General features: G+C 44.1%; 1 protein-coding gene across 1 annotated transcript in view; it reads right to left on the reverse strand.

Annotated features, from left to right (window-relative positions):
- Positions 1-2,093: 2,093 nt before the first annotated feature.
- SYCE2 (synaptonemal complex central element protein 2) overlaps positions 2,094-23,530 on the reverse strand; it is a 521,719-nt gene continuing 500,282 nt past the window's right edge. The window contains exon 5 of the mRNA XM_086936443.1: positions 2,094-2,808. Within this exon, the coding sequence (XP_086792569.1) occupies positions 2,719-2,808 (90 nt within the window). The 3' untranslated portion in view covers positions 2,094-2,718. The remainder of the gene's footprint in view (positions 2,809-23,530) is intronic.

The following is a 23,530-nucleotide window of genomic DNA, read 5'->3' on the forward strand; positions in this document are numbered from 1 at the left end:
ACTGCGGATTTTCCTTACAATTGCTGTAAGTGTTGCTAGTTGTGAAAGGAGTTTTTCTAAATGGAAATTGATTAAGAATTACCTAAGATCTACAATGAGTGCCTTACGTTTAAGAAATCTTGCCATACTGTCTATAGAACAGCAACTGAGTGATGAACTAGACTTTGATGATGTCATCGATGATTTTGCTAATAGAAAAGCAAGAAAAATAACGGTTTAGAATGTTGGATTTAAGTTTCACTTGAAAATTCAACATAGTGTTTTCATTTACTTTCCTATACATCATTTTGAGTTTTTGTTGTAATTTTGATGTGTATTAAGAGGGGCTGCAAACTGAAACAATATTTTTTATATTATTACAAGACCTAAGAATAAAGTCATATTAACCTTATGTGTTCTTTGTGCTGAGGCTGCTCTGAAGGAGAGATGCACTATTACAAGCTGGTTTTGTGTCCCAAGAGCACACGTCTTTTCATTCCCAGGGAGTTGGTTGCTGCTGCTTATAAGTAATGACAGGGTACGACCCCTGGTTGTTGCCTTTGGGCCACCAGAGTGGGCTGTGTATCCAGTCTGTGTTGGCAAGGTGGATGACTGACCCCTTTGTGCTGTGTTTAGTTCTAAGGGCACACAGAGAGTCAGTCCCTATGATAATAATTAATTTGCTGTTTTTGAAAGGTAAAGAAACAGAGGCTTCGACACTGTTAAGTTGGTTTTGGGTCCCCAGAGCACATCACGTTTGTGCAAGTCCCCACTGCTTTAATGGGGGGACTATGATGTATGGTCATTTAATGTCAGCTGTAGATGATGAATCCCTGAATAGTGTCATGTATGTGCATGTTTGCTTTGTGCTGAGGGGTAATTGTTCACACAGCTTTCTGATGGATGTCACATGTGGGTTTTCTGAGCCCCCAGATAGATCATGCAGTCTGTGTGTTCTCTTTTGTACTGCCAGTCACCGTTGTATTCAACTGTCTAACCTTTGACCGTGTCATGTATGTGCATGTAACTTGCATGATCGAGGAAACCGTTAGCAGCAATACTACGTGTCTCTCCTCGGAGACTCAGACATCTTTAAAGTGCTCACCCACCTTTCTCACCAGCACCACCCCCCCCAGGGGGCGGCAATCTGAGGGGTAGCCCCGGGCGTCACAAGCTCTAGCTACGCCCCTGACGGCATTGTCAGAGGCAGACAAGGCCCATTCAGGTGACAGGAAATCTCCTCCCCCTAATCTAGATGCAGCACAAGTCTATTAAGCCCTTTCCTGACCCACCTAGACTATCTGGAGGCACAGCTCTTCCCCACCCCCTGTCATCCAAAACCCAGACAGTCAATCCACAAACCTAGTGGAGACCTACTGGATGGCTGAGCAAGAAAATACATACTTTCTAAAAGTGGTATTTTCAAACACAGAATGTAAAAATCACCTTCACTAAAAGATGCATCTTTAGATTCTGAGTTCAGGCATACTAAACTTTATTTTTCCACCTAGTTCCCAGGGCCAGTTATGCTTATAAGCTGTTATAAACAAACTCCCCATGCTGTCCTATGGGAGCAGGTAGCCTTGAAATAGTGAAAAACTAAATTGGTAGTATTTCACTATCAGGACATGCCACACACATCAGGGCATGTCCTACTTTTCTCATACACTGCACCCTGCCCACAGGGGTACCTTGGGCCTACCTTAGGGGTGACTAACATGTAGAAAAGGGAAGGTTTAGGGCCTGGCAAATGGCAGTTACAAACTGCATGCAGAACCTGTGGTGGCAGGTCTGAGTTACCTTTTTACCGGCTACTTCCGTGGGTGGCACAACCCGTGCTGCGAGCCCACCAGTAGCATTTGATTTACAGGCCCTGGCATACTAAGTGCACTTTACTAGGGACTTACCAGTAAATCCAATGTGCCAATCAAGGAAACACCAATCCATAACACAATTTATAACAGGAGCACTTGCACTTTAACACTGAACAGCAGTGAGAAAGTGTGCAGAGACACTAAACCAGAAAAAACAGAGTCAAAACCAGGAGATTAGAAAGCAAAAAGACAGGGGAAACACGCCAAAAGATGTCAAGTCTAACAGGCACCAAACCACATAATTACTATAATGTTTTTATTTGACAATATTACTCAGTTGTCTCAAAAAGGTTTATCTCCTCCCTGTCCTATTCCCTTCTCACAAAGCCAAATTTGCAAAGTAGTCCAGTTTCAGTAAGTACATAACATCTCTATGTGAGCACGACTTAAACAATTATGGTTCTCTTAACACTGACCTTTTAGACAATAATACAGCTAAGTTTGATCAGGCAAGTTGGAAATAATTTAGGTTAATGTCAGTGTATAATTTTACAACAAAACAAAGCATCCATGGAAAATATATTTTGCAGACTTCAGCATTGATCTAAACCACATTTTATTTTGATAACATCAGAGAACCATTTACAGCTCATCAAACGTTGGCGCTTTAACATAGCATTGCATTGAGGTGACCAACAGCATCCCTTTGAGTTGACCAAATACTCAAATCTGTTCAAGACCTACATCATAATCCAACATGCCAATAAGGAAAGATTTGCTTGTTTTACTAGCTCAGCTTGATCAACGTTTGGCTTCAGCTCAGCTCCTCTACAACAACGTCCTTTATTAAAAGCCACCATCCTTACTTTACCATTCTTTAGTTTTGTTATGGGTGCATCTCAGCCACAAGTAGTCCATTGCACCTCTAAATCCTGATTGGCTTGCTCGAGGGTTGCATAAACACGTGTTCATCTGACTTGTAGCACAGAAGTATCTGAGACATGGATAAATTCCTCTAAAGATAAAATAAAACAAACAGCACTTTGTTTATTGAATATGCCTTTTGCATAACAAAAGTTCTCAAATGATTATCTTATTCAAAGTTTCAACAGGTTTCCATTACATTAATACATAAACTATTTAATCAAGACCCATTTGATTTTAACCTATGTTTACAGGGAAGCAATAGCTTATATTTCAGAAAAATTACATCTGGTCTTAGTGGCCCATTAGAACAGATGACTTCAAAATATTGAACATCATGTACTGTAGTCAATCTCTTTTGAACTCCTATATCGATGACCACATAATGCTCATTTCTGATTTTTCCTTGATGTTCATATAACTCATCTGCTTTTTTCCAAATCAAGGATTAATTTTTACGGTTTATTGCTCCCTCTCCACGCACCAAGTTGTCACCCACCCTAATTCTGTAATCCACCTTCCTGATCCCTAATTAAATAAGTGGTACAGCTGACTTGTTGCAATACCAAATTAATACCCAAGTTTCTTCTCTACGTATAATTATGCACTACCCTTTGTCACTTAAGCACCCACCATTTTACATATAATAAAAGTATTATAAGAAAACAACGTTAAAATCACATAAGCATGTGTTGAATTATCCAACCCTGTGCTGTGACTCCTGCCCATACTTCCATTTATTGTACAGAATTGTATATTAGATACTGGAATGTTGGGAGCGCCATTGAAGACAATGGAGTGCTCCCTGCTTCTACGGGCTGGTAAAGGCCTGCAGAGCAATATTCCACTGTTTCACAAAGGCCTCTGGAGCTCGAGGGGATTTACATCCCCTCGAGCTTCGAGAAGCCTTTGTTCTATTTGTTAGAACATTCTGCCCTCTAGTGGCAGAATGTTCTAATAGCCTTATAGCCCTTCGTAGCAGGGCTATACCGACTATTAAAGTTCCGTCCCTTGTTAAAGTCCATCGCCTTTGGCTCGGGCCTTTAACGTGGGAGCTGGCCATTAATAGCCAGTATGGCCCGCTACAGCGGGCTATAAGGCTATAATAAATGTTCTTTTAACTCACAGGGCTCCAAGACCCATTTGGGTCTGGTCCACACATTTAACACACAGCTTAATTAAATAAAAAATACGAACAACGTTACGCATGAAATTTAACAACTTCAACTTTTCTTTGCCACAATAAAACAAAATTAATAAGGCTTACTCTGATTAAGGGAGATTTGTTCGCTTGTCATTAATTAAATGGATATAACTTGCAAGGGCATTAAATGCGTTTGAGGTAATGATTTATTACCCCAATGAAATCCTGCCTTTGGCCAAGACTGCTACTTTTTCAAAGTTTTTTTTAAACAATAATGTCTCAGTTGAAAGATCTGTGTAGCAAAAGGAATATGAGCAAGTTTCCCCCATTTACAGGCAATGAGAAAAAGGCAACACCCAGCAAAGCAATATTAACAAGCATTTGCAATGCAATGAAATAGGACTCGCATTACTGAAAGTGTGAGCTATTGGTGTTGCATTATTATTTGCAACACCAATAGGTCAAACTTTCCATATTGCGAGACCTATTGCTTTGCAAATGCTTGTGTGATGTAATCTTACCTCCGGGTTCCCTTGACGTTATTCAGGAGGCCTGTGTCCGCTGGGAGTTATCCATGCACCCAAAGGCAGGCCTGATGCACAATATTAACCAACCAGAGAAAAGGTATTTTAAAAATCAGCCCAACTAATCAACCAAACGGGGTGGGCGTGTTCAAAGTCCCCGGTAGCCCATATACCTAATACGTATGCAAAAAACAATTGATGTACGGAATGCTAGACAATGCAAATTTTCACCCCCAGTCACAAGGATCTGGGTTTAATCCATCATTCTTTTGCTCACCACACCACCCCAGTATGGACCCAGCCATATGCAAATCAGTCTTGACCCTGTTCCATGTGGGAACAGTCCAGCCCAAACCAGGTCCTCCCTGTACCGGAAACAAGCATCCTGAGACCGGTTTCAGAGCATCACCCTTCATCGGCCAGGCTAGCTTGAATCCAGTGGTGTAGTGAGCACTGGACCCACTTCTGAGAATATCCTTCCCACTTAGGACGACATATGCAAAAGAAACAATTGATGGACGGAATGCTAGACAATGCAAACATTCATCCCCAGTCACAAGAATCTGGTTTTAATCGATCATTCTTTTGCTCACCACACCACCCCAGTATGGACCAAGCCATATGCAAATCAGTCTTGACCTTGTTCCTTGTGGGAACAGTCCAGCCTGAACTGCCAAACCAGGTCATCCCTGGACCGGAAACAAGCATCCTGAGACCGGTTTCAGGGCATCACCCTACATCAGCCAGGCTAGCTTGAATCCAGTAGTGTAGTGAGCACGGGACCCAGGTCTGGGCATACCCTTCCCACTTAGGGCGACATATGCAAAAGAAACAATTGATGGACGGAATGCTAGACAATGCAAACATTTACCCCCAGTCACAAGGATCTGGATTTAATCCATCATTCTGTTGCTCACCACCCCAGTATGGACCCAGCCATATGCAAATCAGTTTTGACCCTGTTCCTTGTGGGAACAGTCCAGCCCGAACTGCCAAACCAGGTCCTTTCTGGACCGGAAACAAGCATCCTAAGACTGGTTTCAGGGCATCACCTTTCATCAGCCAGGCTAGCTTGAATCCAGTGGTGTAGTGAGCACGGGACCCACGTCTGCTCATACCCTTCCCACTTAGGGCGACATATGCAAAAGAAACAATTGATAGACGGAATGCTAGACAATGCAACCTTCTCCGGTCCAGGGAACACATGGCTTGGCAGTTCGGGCTGGACTGTTCCCACGAGGCACAGGGTCAGACTGATTTGCATATAGCCATGTCTGAACTGGGGCGGCGGAGTGAGATAAAGAATGATGATGGATTAAGCCCAGATCAGTTCACTGGGGGTGAGTGCTTGCAATGTTTAACACTCCGTCTATCATCCCCTTTGGTTTTACGATATACCTAATACAGCATACCTCACAGAGCAGCGCGTGCTCTGCCCAGGCTTGGCTTAAAAAAGTACCTCTGAAAGTGCACCACAAGTGCAAAGGACAAACACACAAAGAGAAAGGGAAACCAGGCCACGCTGACTAATCAAAAGCAAGAAAAGGCAATGAAAGCAACGACGAAGTCAACCAATCGTAAGCAATGGGCAGGTTCTAGCCTTTAATCTACAACAAAATGCCTTTCCAAGCACTAGCTCATGAGCTGCCTCAGGCGAGCCCTAAATAAATGTCCATTTGCACAGAAGATTCCATTCTCCCTGTGCGGAGTTCTATGATGCACTTATGTATAGGCAGTAGTGTACCTCATATTATACAAAGGTGGGAGATATATGGGACCATGAGGATTCACCCACTGTAGGAAAGGGGATTTCTGTTACAGTAAACCCCCCCCCCCCACCCCCACTGTTTGCCAGATTTCTGATGCACTTTGACTTGCACTGGCAATCAGGTTCCCAGGGCCTGTGTTCTTTCCCAAAACTGTACCTTTGTACCCCCAATTGGTACCTCTCTGGCTGCATGTAAGTCGCTTGTAAAAGGTACCTTGGGTATCTAGGGCACTGTGACCAGGGAATGCCTCAAAGGTCTGCAACCCTTATTGTGCTACCCTTAGAATTCCTGTACCTTAACACACACACACTGCCATTGCAGGCTGCTTGTTTGGTGCAGAGAAAAGTGAAGAATCGACATGGCACACATACCTGTTTAGACAACTGCTCGTAGTGGGGCATCATCTCGCCCCAAACCAATCGTACAGCTCAATTATGCCATATGGTGGTCTGTTTAAGTTTTTCTTTAATTTACTTATTATCTTCCAAGTATTCCATCACTTTTAATCTCACATTGTGTTATCTGACTTTGCTTTCATCTACACACAGAGTGGTATGTGGATGAAAGCAGAGTTGGATAACACAATGTGAGATTAAAAATGATGGAATACTTGGAAGATAATTAGTAAATTGGAGAAAAACTTAAACAGACCGCCATGTGGCGTAATTGAGCTGTGCAATTGGTTTGGGGCGAGATGACGCCCCACTACGAGCAGTTGTTTACCCAGGTGCCATTTGGGCATGGCAGTTTACCAGTAGGCACATATTCTTGGAGAACTTTGAGAAACAGAGAATTATTGATTAATAGGTGTGCATCCCATCACCATAATTGTTCACACATACCTGTGTGCCATGCCTGCAACCCACTGCTCATGGTATAGGTAAGACACCCTCCTGGCTGAGTGCACTATACCACTGGTGAGGGTACAGTTGCATGAGCCGGGACACCTCCGCTGAGGTAGCTGTGTGCTCTACTAATGCCCATTGATTGCTTGATTGATGAGCACTGTGCCCCTACAGTGTCTAAGTCCATTCTTAGACACTGTAAGTGCAGTAAAGCCATAAAGAGTATATGGTCTGGGAGTTTGTCATTATGAACTTTACTGAATTCTGGGAAGTTTGGAAGCAAACTTCGCAGCATAATAAACCCACACTGATGCCAGTGTGGGATTTATTATACAATGCACTCAGAGGGCATCTCAGGTACCCCCTGAACAACAACCAGCTTCTGGTGGGTTCCCTGACTGGTAGACACCAGCCTATTACCATGAGACAAGTTTCTGGACCCCTGGGGCGGGAGCTTTCCCTCCCTGGGCCCAGAAACAAAGCCTTTCCTGGGCAGAGGTGTTCACACCTCCCCAGGTCAGGAAGAGTCATCTGTGGCAGGGGAGTTTCAAAGGCTGTGCAGCCTTTGCAACGCGACCTCCATTCTCTCCTGCTATCAGGAGCAATCCCTTTCATATCTTACCCCTTTTTCAGCGGGAGGACAGGCGGCAAAAATTAGAGCAGGCCAGAAGGTGTGACAACCTCTGCCAACCCCACCCCTCAGGTGGGGGAGGCGAGGTGAAGCCCACTCTTCAGTGCCCGCCATCTTACAGATGGAAGGCACTCTCATATCAGGATAAAGGTTTGTGCCCACTTCCCCAAGTAGGGAGCATACCAAGGGTGTAGTCACCCTAAGGTCAATAGCCCATTGGCTACTACCTTGAGACGCCCCTAAATCCCCCCAAATATAGTATTTAGAGGCAAACCTGAACCCAGAAGGCAGATTCCTGCAACCTATGAAGGACAAAGGAAGACGCACAGCAGAGGAGATTGCAGAGAAGAACTAACTTGGCCCCAGCCCTACTGGCCCATCTGCAGTTTCCAGATATCCTGCTCCAAAATTCACCTTGTCCTGTAGCCAGCAACCTCCAGAACCTCTGGAAGGACTGATTGCCTTCAACAAAGACCAGATCTCGTCCGAACAGCAGCTCAGTTAAAAAAAATCTCTAAAGAGAGACTCCGAGCCTGCTAAAGACAAAGAAACCTAATGCTTGGAACCACCCTTGCACCCATCGCCTACGGACCGAGTCTGAGTGGCCCACCAGTCCCAGCGAGGTCCCCCAGCGCTCCAGAGTCAGAGTCCACTGTGGTTTGACCCCTCCAGGACTCCCCAACGTCTCCTGCAGTCTCTGCACAGAGACCCCTCCAACCGAGAGTGGGCCGGTAAGGCGAAATCCGACCTCAAACGGCACTCCTGCATCAATCCGCCCTGCGCCCTGGAGAAGAGGACTTGAGGTGCACCTACATCCCGAGTCCTCAAGCTTACCTGCCTAGTTGTTGGTTCCTCCCGTAAGACTTCCTGAACCGAGCCTGCAGCCGAAATCCAAAACAGGCAACTCCCACTGAAAACAACAGGGCACCCTACGCCAAATCAGCACTCTGTTCCCGGCCGCCCCTGTGCCGCAATGGGTACTACTTGTGTGCTTACTCTGACCCCCCTTTGCCCAGAGCTTAACCCTAAAGCTTTGCTCCCTCAACTCAGTGGCTTGCACAAGAGCAGCAAGAACCAATAGCTCCCTAGCCCCATAGGCTAGCATTGGGCCTCAGCACTCTGCACCCAGCCGGCCGGCCTGGTGCAGCTGAGGGTGCTTTTTGAGTGCATCCTTGACTGGGGGGAACCCTTGTTCTAACCCCAGAAACTCAACCCCAAAGACCGATTGCTTACCTGCAAACCGATAGCCTCATTTTTCTCCATAGGATTGCACTGACTGTTTTCTTCTGAAAAAGTTCGAAGTGTTGCGTTGTGTTGTATGGAAACCTAAGCAACTGGATTTTAATACCAAGCAGTATTACTTACCTTTATCTAGGAAATGCCCCAGTGTGGTATCTAGACATATGACGCCGAGTAGAAAAAGTAATCCAAAAAGTACTCTAAAGAGTAATCTGAAAAGTATTCACAAAGTAATTACAAATACCTATTGTCTTGAAATATTTTATAAACCTGTAACAAAGTCAATTTCATCCAGCTTCATGTTTTGATCTATCTGTCTTAAAAAGTACAATTCCTCTTGCCTGTACCAAGTCCTGGTTGGTTCTAAAGCAGAGGTCTTCAAACTTTTGGATGCCGAGACCCCCCTGTCAACATTTTAAGGTGTAAGGACCCCCTCCAGACAACAAATTCTAAACCTGTAAGCAGGGCTACTGGAATTATGAGGCAGGTGAGGACCAGATTACACGACAGGCTTGACTAAATTGTGTGGGAAGAAAATGTAAATAATGTTATGTGATGCTGCGTATATTTTGGGATAGCATTGCGTAGTTATTTTGACATTGTTTAGACACATAACAGTGAAGAAAGATTTCACCCCATAAGTACCAGTTTATAACCAAAATACTGCAATTAACATCAGAAAGATGTCTAGTCAACCTCTTTGAAGGGCCTCCCACTCCGCAGGAATACGTGCTGCCACATTAGCTCACATGGCCCTGGCCGGGAGAAGCAGGGGTCCCTTAAAACCCTGGCGGTTTAGTGTAGAGTTAAACAGTTTACCCATGCCGCTTTCCTCTCACCCTCTCCCTTCCAACCCTCTCTTCTCTTCCAACCCCGGATCCCTCTCTCACTTTGAAGGCCATTTTCTTTCACCCCTTTTTACAACTTCTGAACTCTCCCCATTCAACCTCTCACTTCACCTTTAATCACCTCTTGCCATTCTGCCTTTTCACTGCCCTCATCTCCAACAGTCCCCCGCATTTATCTCATGGTCTCTCTGGCCCCATCACCTCCTGTGTCCCTCAGCACTTCTCATTCACATCAAGTCTCTCCATTCAAAAGTTTGTCTATTTGTATCTTACACCTCTCCAGTCCCCATTCATCTTTCACATCTCCCCTTTGTTCTTCCACACCTTCTTGAACCAACGTCCCTCTCCCCTGTAACCTTAGCACCAGTACCTAATTTGAGCAGGTGGTTTCCGGTGAGCTGCACTGTCACCTAATTGGGCACACTGGCACTGACCGTCTTCCACATGGTGACTCTGTCTGTGTAATTTAGAGGTGAGCAGAACAGCTGTTTATTAATTCAATATACATTAAAAACGATGAATTCCTGACACCCATGCCATTCTTATAGCTTTTTGGGCTTGAAATAATCTGAAGAGTCACACTTGTACAAGTGTTATGGTTGGTAGTTGCATAGGTATTTTCATTGGCCGCGCAGGCAAGGCAATGGGTGGGTGGTTAAAGTTGCAGTGGCCTAGTATATTGCCTAGTATATTGCTCCCAAATTTTGAAAAACTCCAACATTACCATTATAATCAAAATGTCGTTTTTTATATGTTTAGTTTGTAAACTGAAGAAATGATTTCATAATGTGTGTATTTGTTTGAGGTATACTTATGTCTGTCTTTTTGTATAGTTTTTTGAGGTAATTGAATGAAATTACAAGTACAAATTCACATTTTGTTAATCACTTACGTGAAATTGCACTTGTGAATTTGGATATTTGTGGACCCTTTTAAATCTCTCAGGCGGAAATACTTTTGGGAATCAGGTCTCCAATTTTCAGGGAATGTTTCTAACAGAGAAAGATAAAAATCTGATCATCCGTTATTTTTGTTTAACTGGCTGCTGTTCTTCTCGTTGGAGTTGTTTTTCGTACTTCATGCTGGCTGTGACCATGAGCATTGTAACGTTCAAGACTGATCTGTAATCCATTTGTACAGTAGAAAGGTGATGTGATAGTCTTACTGCAGGTCGGTGCTGAGTTTGCAACAAGACTAGAATAAAGTAATTTTCAGGAGTGTTGCTTCCATTGGTGCAGCAGGTGCAGTACCAACAGAGTCCAGAGCCCTGAGGGGCCCATTGAACCCTGACAGATGGTGTAGGTTGCTATCTAACAGAAGTCTGGCAGGTCATTTTCCTTGCATGAACCGGGGCTCATAGCATCCTTGCTACGATACCAGTTTTTTGGTACAGGTTTCATAAAGATGTAGCAGATGCTGGCCTCTGATAGGTCACCAATGCTTAATAAAAAATAAAAGAGGCTTCAATTACAATCAACATATCCGCGGTTTCATAGAGGACACACTCGTTTAAATGCCTCGGGTTGGCAGTTTGCCATTTAAAGCGCTTAAGTACAGAACCTTAACAGGCTCTTATTAATGTACTGTGACGTGACCTAAGATGTAATGGAGAAAGAAAATGTAAAATTACAAATGTGAATGACTACCTTCATAAGTTTTCTCTGCTTTCGCCTATGCATGTTTGTACTGCTGCATTCGCTGTGAAAGTCGTTTATATGAGGTTGAAATTACATAATGTAACACGGCGCTTCAGGTCTTAGTAGTGTTGGTTGCTCGGATGCTGCCCCAAAAAGCCTGCAATTTATTTCTTCGAATCCAGATGCCCACGATTTGCATATAAGAAATAGACGGCGTTCCCTGGTGACTTCCCCGTCACAAATGATCGCACTGGCCACACTTTTTATATGGGCTTTTTAAAAATGGTATTGATGTGGAGAAAATCCCAGCTGACTTTATTTTAACTCTGATGATATATATATAAAGCTTTTTTTTTTGGACAGCAGAATTCCTCTTCCATTTTCGACATGCCTAATGCCGCCGCAAAAAGATTCTGAAGGAACCATTTCTGACTAGTGGGAACAATGGAATCTTCTCCGGTTCAGCGGAAGCTTCATGCTGTTCACTGCACACATGGTCCTTGAACGTTCATGCAAATGGTCTTTAAAGAGCTGTGAAAAATGTGGGAGTGCCGGAGATAAAACTCCAGACACTGCCCAGCCGAGCCCCCAGGAGCGCGAGCTGCACTGCAGCAGCCCGGGCTGAGACACAGGAAGGGGGAGGAGGGAAGCTGAAGCCCTGGAGGCCAGGGTAGAAGTCTGACTGTGAAGGCGCGACCCCCTTCACATCACTCCACGGCCCCCCTGGGGGTCGCGCCCCACAGTTTGAAGACCCCTGTTCTAAAGAAATACAATTAAATATATTTTTTTAAACAAACAATTGGTCTGAGTTCAGTCTTTGATTGTGTGACATCATTTCTTGCCTGAGTAGGTACAATAAATGCTTAACACTACCCTCTGATAAAGCCTTACTCTTTGCCCACACTAGCACAAATAGAAAGTAAGGTATTATCTACTTTTACCTCTGTAAGCCTTTGGGGATCCACACTGTACCTTACTTTGGTATAGTATATACAGAGCCAGCTTCCTAATTTGGTGGATCAGCGGTGGGGTCTACAACTTTGCATTTGTTGGACTAACTTGGTCAACACCTGATCAAAGGACAGAACTTAAATTGTCTTTAAAATGTTGAAATATTTGAACTGACATTTTTTCCACATTTCTAAAAGTGTATTTAGGGCCTTGGTTAAGTCCCTTTAGTATTTTTTAGAAAATAAAAACTCCTCATAGTTAAAGGTTTCGAAATTTTTCTCAGGTCTCTTAAAAAAATCCCAGCTATCAGTGAAAAAATGCCAAGTGATATAGAGAATGTGGTTGAGGAGTTCGACCTCACCCCTTACCTCAGTCTAGGGATGGGAGAGTTAAGGTCTCTATGCAAACTCAAAAACCTTGTAATGGAGTTCCATCCCTCCAAGCAAAAGCTCCAGGAGCTCTTGGCATGGTATGCTAAGGACCACTCATCAGAAAGAGGTGAAGACCTCTCAGATGGGGAAGGAAGTGGTGGAGATTAGGATAACTTATTATAACCCCCCTCACTTCCTGTTTGTAGACTGCTCAATGAAAACACTAGGTGGCTAGTTGATTGGAAGTGCAAGATTATACAATTTTTTATGAAAGAACTCATATTACGTAATTCCATTGTTGAAAAGTTGCATTCAGTATCTGATAGACCTAGGTGCAATTTCTCCCTAAGAACTGGGAAAGAAGGCAGGTCACCGGGTCAAGACAAGGGTGACCAGGACGTCCACTGGGGGTGACCAAAAGAAAGGGGTTTTAAACCTACACAGAGGAAAGACAGTGAGCATCTTAAAGATAAAAGTAAGGCGTCCCGGTTAGCCCCCTAAAACCTATCCAGGAGGGTGGGCCCAAAGACACTTCACAACCTATAACTGGGTACCAAGGTAAAAATTGGGACGCCAAAAAGATATGGTGTCACAACTGTCAAAAGACAGGACATAACACCCAGGACCCTAGCTGTTCAAAAAACAAAGCCCCTAGTGTAGCTTCAGGGGTTGCCAGTGTGGCCTATGGGGTAGTTCCTCAGATGAGGAAGTCCACATAGCCCTGTACGGAAAATGGGCTCAACTGGTGGGTTGGAGATTCCAGAGGGGAGTAGACACTTCCACCACCTTCTGGTGAATGGAATCCCAACCACTGCACTCAGAGATACCTGTGCCAGTCACACTGTGGTGCATGGCAGATTGGTACTCTCAAACCAGTATGTTTCAGGGTAAGAGTAAGGGCTATTCCATGGTAGGTCACTGTTAGGCCTGTGGCTGTAGTGCTCCTAGTAATAGCTGGGTCCCATAGCGGCAGAAAGGTGGTAGTCAATAAAGACCTTCCACTTCATTGTCTCCTTGGTAATGACCATCCAGAGGTTGGTCAGAGCCAGAGTGGGGTCAGGGCCGGAATGGGAACCAAAACCGGCCCTGGCAGAGTGCTCGGCCGGCTCCCCTTCCCCCAGAGGTTGAGGGTGCCGCCGAGCTCTTTGCTTTAGTGCAGATATGCCCCCCAAGAAAAAGAAGAGCCAGTGTAGGGGAGGTGGACACCTGTTAGCCCCAGTTCAGTAGGCCAGGGAGATTCTACCCCAATAAAGGAAAACTCCAAAGTTGGCACTGGTGAAGTCCTCCCTAGTCCATAAAAAGACCGGACTAGTCAGCCAACTGTCCAGCCTGAGTTGGTGGCACTTCAGCTGACAAAACAGAGGGTGGAAGAAGGAAGTTAGCCCATTCACCTACCAGTGAGCTAAAGGTGTGGTTCTAGCTACTAACAGATGTCAGAGGCCTCTGCTGGGGGTTAGCCTTCATGGCAGCAGTGTCCTTGGCATGGTGGTCTAGCCCCATGCCAAATATGCAAGGTAGGCCCCCTGACCATATTGGTCATGGTGGGGTTACTCAAGCTGTGGGTAATCTCTGTGGGTAAGCTGTGTTTTGCCCTAGCTAAGTTAGAATTTGCAGAGGTAGGCACCTCTGAACCCCAACTAAAGAGGTGGGCTAAAGACACTAAAGAGCTAGGAAAGGAACATTGGGAATTAGGTCTTAAAACTGTTGAGGAAGGCCAGCACCACAAAGGGACTGACCTGGACAAAAGGAAGTAAGGCTGAGTAGGCCCTGCAATTTTCAAACCACTTCCTCTACTCTTCCTCGCCTGAAAGACCAGGAAGACACTCCCAGGTTTGGCTGAGTATCCTGGCTAGAGGGGACATGTGTAGGAAAGTGGGGTTCTGTTACAGTAAGTCCCCCCACACACTTTCTGACAGCTTTCTGACGCACTTTGCCTTGATGTGCCCTGGGTCCCTGCCAATCAGGTTCCCAGGACCTATGTTCTTTCCCAAAACTGTACCTGTGTACCCCCAATTGGCACCTTGCTGGCCACATGTAAGTTCCTAGTAAAAGGTACCATGGGTAGCAAGGCCACTGTGACCAGGGAAGGCCTCTAAGGGCTGCAGCACATATTGTCCCACCCTGAGAGGTCCTCTACCTTAACGCACACACACTGCCATTGCAGGCTGCCTCTTTTTGGTTCTAGAGAAAAGTGAAGAGTCAACATACCTTTGTGCCATGCTTGCATCCCACTGCCTATGGTATAGACACCAATCTATCTGGGTGCACAATACCACTGGTGAGGGTACAGTACAGTTGCATCAGCACTGTACCCGTACAGTGTCTAAGTCCATTCTCGGGGTGCGGGTCAATTTTCGACCCCCTCGGACGGTATTTGGATCATTTTCTGCAACAATTCGTGCAAGGATGGTGTTCTTACATCAAGGACACAACAGACTTTTTGAATAAATTATCTACAATGCAACAGGCTTTTCAGGAACATTGGATTTTGTGCACAATTGACGTTGTAGCGCTTTATACCTCGATCCCACATTCATCAGGTTTAGAATCAATCGAGTGGGCACTGCTTAAAATGGAGGATTTACCCACAGATAAAGTATTCTTACTACAACTTCTTCAGTTTTGCTTACACAACAGTTATTTTCAGTGGAAAGATCAATATTATGCACAACTATCTGGTACTTCCATGGGATTTGCAGGGGTCCCTGTGTACGCCAATATTTTCATGGCTCAATTTGAGGCAGACAATTTGATGAACACCAATGCATGGAGAAATATTAAAATGTACTGTCGGTTCATCGACAACATTTTTTTATTATGGGATGACACAACAGACTCACTACAAGAACTGATTCTAAAACTCAATCAGGTGAACCCTAGAATACAATTCACTCACAAAATTGATAACAATGTGATGGACTTTTTGGACGTCAGAATAATTAAGAAACCAACAGGATTTGAGACTGAACTGTATTCCAAGCCTACAGACCGCAATAACGCATTGAGCTATAAGAGTTTTCATCCCAGGAGTCTGGTAACGAATCTTCCACTTTCTCAGTTTATCAGAATTAAGAGAATTTCCTCAGACCCAAGACATGCGGAATAAAGTTGCAAGAACAAGCACAAAAATATGAGGATAGAGGCTATCCCAGAGAAGAACTACAAGCAAACATTGATAGAGCTATGAAGATGGATAGACAAGAGTTACTCACACCTAAAACCAAAACAACCAGTGATAGAATGGTTTTTGTCACCAAGTATACCACACAATCTAAAGCCATTAAAAGTATCATAAACCAAAGATGGGAACTGCTGTCCTCAGAATCTGAGTTTAAAGACATATTTAGAGACAAACCAATGCATGCTTATACCAGAGGACAAAACCTAAGACAAATATTGAAACAACAACAGAAACAAACAACGCAACAAATATCATCTCACAAAAGCACAGTGCGATGTCAGAACTGTACGCATTGTAACAATGTGATCACTGGAAATTCATTCACACACCCCACAACAGGAGCACAGATCAAACTTAGACACACAAGTGCTTGTAATGTGCAGCATGTTGTTTATGGTATCAAATGCCCAATCGGGATGATGTATGTTGGCAAAACCAAACGGAAGTTGAAAATCAGATTGACAGAGTACAAGAGTAGAATACGCAATCTAAATTTATCATCTCCATTAGTTACGCATTGGAGAGATGCGAAACATACCATTTCACAAATTCGTTTCCTTATCATCGAGAAAGTTGAAATGCGACCAGGAATAGACAATGACCAAAGACTGCTACAACGTGAACTATATTGGATAAAACATCTGAATACTATGATCCCAACTGGTCTTAATGATAGGTATGATTTATCGTTTTACCTCTAAACATAGCTTCTGGACACATAAAATACAGACAGCTGGATTTATTGACTGAACCACTGATAGCGGTTGAATTATGATGATGTAAAAGACGAACTAGACACCTTAGCACTTGTTAGTAGACAATGTCTTATCTGGTCGATCACATCATAATCGAGATATGGTCCTTTTATGCAATCTCCAAACATAAACTACATAAGAATGTAACTTTGATCTAAACTCGAATGCTTTTAGTTGTATTTAAGTACAAGGTACATGGTGAGTCGTGAATATCATATAGCAGTAAATGACCATTGTTAGTTAACCTCATTTCATCAACAAGGTACAAAACTGCACTGTCAAATAGAATTGTATTAACATTGAGCCTTTATTTTTGAAAATTGTATTAATATCAATAGTAATATTTCTCAATGTATTTACGATGTATGCTTTCATCTCATGAAACACGGTCAGTAGAACACATTCAGCTCGACCATACATCAGCTGAATATCACACACATTGAAATTCAACCTGATTAGGAGTACCTGGATATAGAGGCAATACAATTCCCCATGGGAGCAGTGATTACCATAGCAGACAAATATTATGATCGTGCACTCCTATGGGAGCGCACCCACGACTTTCTAATATCGTTCACATTATAATATCATGAACTGCCCATCGGAACGTGGACAACAATTTTTTACCCAAGAACAGCACAAGCTTAACCAGTATACATCGGGAGTTTTGCATTCAGACGCACAGCCGCCTGTTGGCGTAGGCATAAACTTTCATTAGGCTCTGGTGACTCTATTACCCAGTTTAAGATGGTGACCACGGATACCAACGTTAAGTGCAGTATAGCCTTTTCAGTCCGTTCTTCATGTTTAAGGCGGAGCACTGATGAGAGCCACGTAAAACCTATTCGGGAATGGTGGCGATTTAGAACGCGGCTCTGAATACTCCGGTGAAGTGCAGGCGGGAATAGACATGTACTCAGGTACATGCGGAATATGCGGGGCTTTATAAGAGAGCCTCAGCTTTCCATTGATCAAATAAGTGGTAGGAACTCATGGCGCTTTTTCCGCTTATTTTGTAGATTATACATCCAAGTACTGAGGTACGTACATAAGTCTTAATGGCAACATTGAGCATAAGGTTATTTGGCCCGTGAGTCAACATAACATCGGTTATATATCTTTGCAGGACTAAAAACAGTTCGGCCACGGTTCAGGTATGTTTGGTTTGGTTGATTTTGGAGGCATTCAATATGGAAATATCATACGTTATCAGATAGAGTTCATCATTATGATTATCTTGTTTTTGCAGCTTATCCACAGTAAAACACTGTTAAGAACGCGGTAAGCTTCATTATATATTTTTTTAAAGAAAGTGAGCTACCAAAGTCATGTAGTAGTAAGATTATTTGAGAGAACACGAATATTTACACATTTTTCATTGATTTCAGCTTGCAAGCACAGCGATTTGTATATACAGGTATGATTTGGCACACTAATAATACCACACCCATGGGGGTCTTAGCAATTTCAATACACTTACAACTCACTATATTTTCGTTTTTTTCAGATTGGCCCCTGATGAAGGTACCATGGTGTACCAAAATGCATAGGGCAGAATAAGAATACTGTAATGTTCAAAAATAATAATGGAATGTAATAATGTACATGTATGATTTAAAGTCAAATCAAATATCATGATGCATTTGTTGATATGATGAAATAATCAACATTGAGTATAAGTATGTACAGTAAACAATGAATATCATGAATTAAAACAAAGAATTGTTTTCTGGTTTAGAGTTCAAAGAAAATTTCTTTTTGAAAAGGGTGAAGGTGTAACACACCAAGTGCACAGTGCGCGTCTAGGTGGGTTTGTAAACCCATCATAACTCACATTCAGAACAGGGATTGACTACCCTTATTAGCCGCAGCACCGGTTCTTAAAAGTGATAAACAAGGATAACCAAGGGAGTGCTCCTCACGCACCCACATAACTAAGTCCATTCTTAGTCATTGGAAGTGCAGTAAAGCCATAAGGATTATATGGTCTGGGAGTTTGTCATTCCGAATTCCACAGCACCATGTTGGCACATCTACTGTGCTGCTGCCCTGCATTACTACAACATTGACGTATACTGTTAAAACCAATGTTCCTAAGGCATGGGACTAGAAAATGCGCCGACGCAGTGGCATTGCTTCAGTCCAGTATAGAGCCTTCAGACCGGGCCAAATTTGGCAAATATATAAATATGACACGAAGGGCCCTAATCAAAAACAACACAGAGGAAAAGCGTGCAGTTGCAACTATTGAGTCCCTGGTAGTAACAGAAGGAGCAGAACAGTGAATAGCCCCTTTCAGGAAAGAACTGTAGGATATCCATAAGCCCCACAACGAACTAAGAATAAACTTCCCACGAAAATATAGGGAACACAGACTTTGCTAATATTTCATTTTTAAATCAATGAATTCAAGAACAAAACCACATTTTAAATACGGTTTGGCATTACTGAACAAATGACATTCCTAATCTTTTATACACGTTCAGATATATGTTTTATAATGGCGTGAGATACGTATTTTAGTGTAATTTTGGATAATGTACTGCAATTTTACAATGATTTTAAGTAATTATGCAAAAAAATAAAAAAATCATTCATTCACTGCCCCATAATGGCTTTGCTAAATTCTGGGAAGTTTGTTAGCAAACGTCTCAGCATAATAAACCCACACTGATGCCAGTGCGCCGATTTAGTTGGAGCCCTTGTAGTCTATTTTGTATTATAATAGCGCTACACGCCCCAGGGCAACATTTGCAGGCCAAAATAACTAAACTTACCATCTAAGCCAGCCTGTGCTTGATCAATCGTCCTGCCCGCCCCGGTCCGACTCGGCAACCAGTGCCGTTGAGCGGAGGGCGGGTCAGGCAGAGCCAGGTCACTTCCGCCTACAGCGAGCGATTAGCGCTCTAGTTGCTGCATGCTGAGGGGTATTTAGCCCCCTCGTCACAGAGAACGCGCAGCGGTCGCGCGCAGCGAAGCGCCTGAGACGCGCCAGAGAGAAGCCCGTCTGCGCCCGCCCGCGACAGGACGGGGCCAGGGGCCATTTACTCTACCCTATTTTCCATTACCAACTATGGCCTCTACAAAGGACACACGCCTCAAGTACACCCCACAATCCCTACTAGCTCTCCGACCTCAGGGACAACCGAGGTGTGCTTGCAATAACTGGCCATTCCCCGAAGGCCCGTTTTCTTGTCCTCAATGCAGATTCCAAGCCACTTCTGACTCCATTATCACTGGTTTCACAAGGACCACTGATACTAGCACTAAAACGAAAGGCTGGAAAAGCTTTCTTTTAAATGTTCGATCACTTCCCCGACACCATGTCGAGATCTGGGATACTATCCAGAGTCTCAAACCAGAAGTATGTTTCCTTACGGAAACCTGGTTGAAGCCCCATACTGTTCCATACATAACTCTGGGTATCCCTCAAGGATATAAAATTTTAAGACAGGACCGTCCAGTAAAAATTGGCGGAGGAACCGCCATTATCTACAAAGAAAAACTCCATATTACGGTACTGGAACAAACTATTTTGCCTACTATGGAAATAATGATTTTTAAAATTAATACCAGAACTAAGGACCACTGGAGAGGTGCCCTAGTATACCGACCTCCGGGCCCCAATGCTGGCTTCTCACTAGCCTTAACCGAAATACTAGCCCCACACTTGAGAGCAAAAGAAAACTTTATCGTACTCGGAGATTTTAATTTTCATGCAGACGTAGCTGAAGACCCTGACACCAAACTCCTCCTAGCCGACCTTGCCCTTTTAGGTCTTCATTTAAGAAACTGTGGCCCCACTCATAGAAAAGGCCATACTCTGGATTTAATATTTACCAACCATCCCTCAATACACTGCCACCCTCCCAAATCTATCAACTGGTCTGATCATAGCATGCTGGAATTTTCCTTTTTACAACTTGCTAAACCTTCTGATCCCCCTATTACTTTGAGCATTAAAAGGAGATCATGGCATAAAATCACTCCGGACTCTTTTGAGCAAGTCTGGAGAGAGCCAATTATTTCTGACTCTGATAACACTGAATCGGCTCTATCCAAACTAAACAACACCCTTCTGGATACCATAAACTCTTTAGCTCCACAAAAGATTGTCAAAAAACCCTCGACCACCAAAAAAGAAACATGGTACTCCGAATCACTAAAAATAGAGAAACAAAAATGCAGAAAGCTGGAAAAACAATGGAGAAAGAATCACTCTCTCGCCAGCAAGGAACTTTATCAGCAGGCAATATCTACCTACTACAAAAACATCAAAAAGGCAAGAAAAACCTGCTTGCTGTCTCAGCTTGATGAAGCCGGCAACTCTACTAGAGAATTATATAAAATCCTCAAGACTTTTACCAACCCTTTGGCTTGTGAAAGTCCTGACACTTTCTCTCAAGAGTTGTGTAATAACATCTCTCAATTTTTTGAGGATAAAATCGACACAATCTACAATAAAATCCTGGCCACACACCCCAATAACTCGGATGACCTTAGTACCTTATGTAAAGAAATTCCCACAGAGATTTTCAAAGTCATTCCAGAAGTCGCAGAGAGTGATATTCTATCATTATTGAGCAACATGAAATCTGGCTCCCCTCATGATCTTCTCCCTGCTAGACTAACTAACAACCTGAGCAGATCATTATGCCCAATCATCACAAAAATCCTCAATCTCTCCTTTAAAGAAGGTAAACTCCCGCAACAATGGAAAGAGGCAGTTGTGAATCCGATACGTAAAAATACCACCTCTCCCTGGACGGAACTCTCCAACCTCCGCCCAATCTCTCTTTTGCCCCTCCTGAGCAAGTTGGCTGAGAAATTTGTTAACACCCAGATTTCCAGTTTCATAGAAGCGACAGGGGGCCTGGACCAATCTCAATCTGGGTTCAGGCCCAACTACAGCACCGAATCAGCACTCCTCTCCGTGACCGACAACATCAAGATGTCACAGGATAGAGGAGGCTCGATGATTCTGGTGCTGTTAGACCTGTCAGCCGCTTTTGATACTGTGTCGCATAAAATCCTGCTGAGCCGACTGCAAGGAGTGGGCATTAGAGGTCAGGCGCTTGCATGGTTGGAAAGCTTCCTCTCTGGCCGCTCACAATCTGTCAGCCTGGGCCCCTACCATTCCATCTCTAGGGCGCTCACAAAGGGGGTGCCACAGGGCTCATGCCTAAGCCCCACATTATTTAATGTGTATGTGGCCCCCCTTGCTGAGATTGTGAGGAAGTACGGATTCACACCAGTGTCTTACGCCGACGACACTCAACTCCTCTACCCTTTCCATGCCCTTAACTCTAATGTTAGGGAAAATTTTGCGGAAGGTATGAGGGCTGTCTCAAACTGGATGGCTTCCAATTACCTCCAGTGTAATGTCGGGAAGACAGAAGTGATGCTCTTTGGGAAAGCTAGCATACTCTGGTCTCCCGACTGGTGGCCCCAGGACTTGGGACCTGTACCCTCCCCAAAACCAACCGTCAAAAATCTGGGTGTGAAACTGGACCAAAACGTAACCTTAAAAGAACACGCAAATGTGATTGCAGGAGCCTGTTTTCACACCATTGGCCTACTCAGGCGAGTTTTCCCTCTTTTACCGGACACCTACAGAAAGACCCTTGTACAGGCCCTTGTAATAAGTCGATTAGACTATTGCAATAGGCTTCTGATACAAGCTAATGAGGATGCCATTAATCGACTACAGGTGGTTCAGAATACGGCGACCAGACTGATTCTGAATGCTCCCTCAAGAACATCTTCTGGACCCCTGTTGAGAGAACTACATTGGCTCCCAATACGCCAACGTGTTAAATTTAAGATCTGCTGTACTGTCCACAAATGCCTGTTCGGAAACGGCCCCAACTACTTAACTCAAAAACTACAGCCTTACAAACCGGACCGAGATCTGCGGTCAAGCAACCAATTCCTGCTTAAACCACCTTTTATTAAAAAGACCCGACAAGGTGGCCGAGCCCTCTCTTCAGTGGGGCCGACTTTGTGGAACAATCTGCCCCTTAGCCTCAGACAGATCTCCAATCACTTATCATTTAGAAAAATGCTAAAAACTAATCTGTTTATGGAGGTATAACCATCTGCTGTCCCTCTTCTGTAATCTCAGTTCATTTGTAATGATCCTGTTTTTCACCACCTTTGCGGTCAAAGCGCGGAGATACCCCAACCGGGATCGATTCTGGCGCTATAGAAGAAATTAAATAAATAAATAAATAAATTATACAATGCACTCAGAGGACATCTCAGTGATGCCCTCTGAAAAACAACCAGCCTCTGGTAGAGAACAGCCTGCCACCACGAGACAAGTTTCTGGACCCCTGGGGTAGAAGCCTTTTCTCACTGGGCACAGAAACAAAGCCTTTCCTAAGTCAGTAAAATGCCTCCTGTGGCATGGGATGTTCAAAGGCCTTGCAGAGTTTGTAAAATGACCCGCAGCCTCTCGAACTATCAGGAGCAGGCCCCCTTCCTGTCTCTCCTCTTTTCGGCGGGAGGACAGGCAGGAAAAATTAGTGCAGCCCAGAAGGTGTGCCCACCTCTGCCAACCCCACCCCTCAGGTGGGGGAGGCGAGGTGAAGCCCAATCGTCAGTGCCCGCCATATTGAAGATGGCAGCTACTCTCCAATCAGGATAAAGGATTGTGCCCACACCCCCACGTGGGGTGAGCACACCAAGGGTGTACTCACCCTAAGGTTAGTAGCCATTGGCTACTACCGCAAGACCCCTAAAACACCCCCTAAATATAGTATTTAAGGGGGCAGCCATGAACCCAGAAGGCAGATTCACGCAACCTACGAAGAAGAAGAATGAAGGAAGACGCTTAGCAGAGGAGACAGCAGAGAAGAAGTGACTTGGCCCCAGCCCTACCTGCCCGTCTGCAGTTTCCAGGGATCCTGCGCCTAA

This window comes from Lissotriton vulgaris, chromosome 1_1 (assembly GCF_964263255.1).
Source record: "Lissotriton vulgaris chromosome 1_1, aLisVul1.2, whole genome shotgun sequence".
NCBI classification, from domain to species: domain Eukaryota; kingdom Metazoa; phylum Chordata; class Amphibia; order Caudata; family Salamandridae; genus Lissotriton; species Lissotriton vulgaris.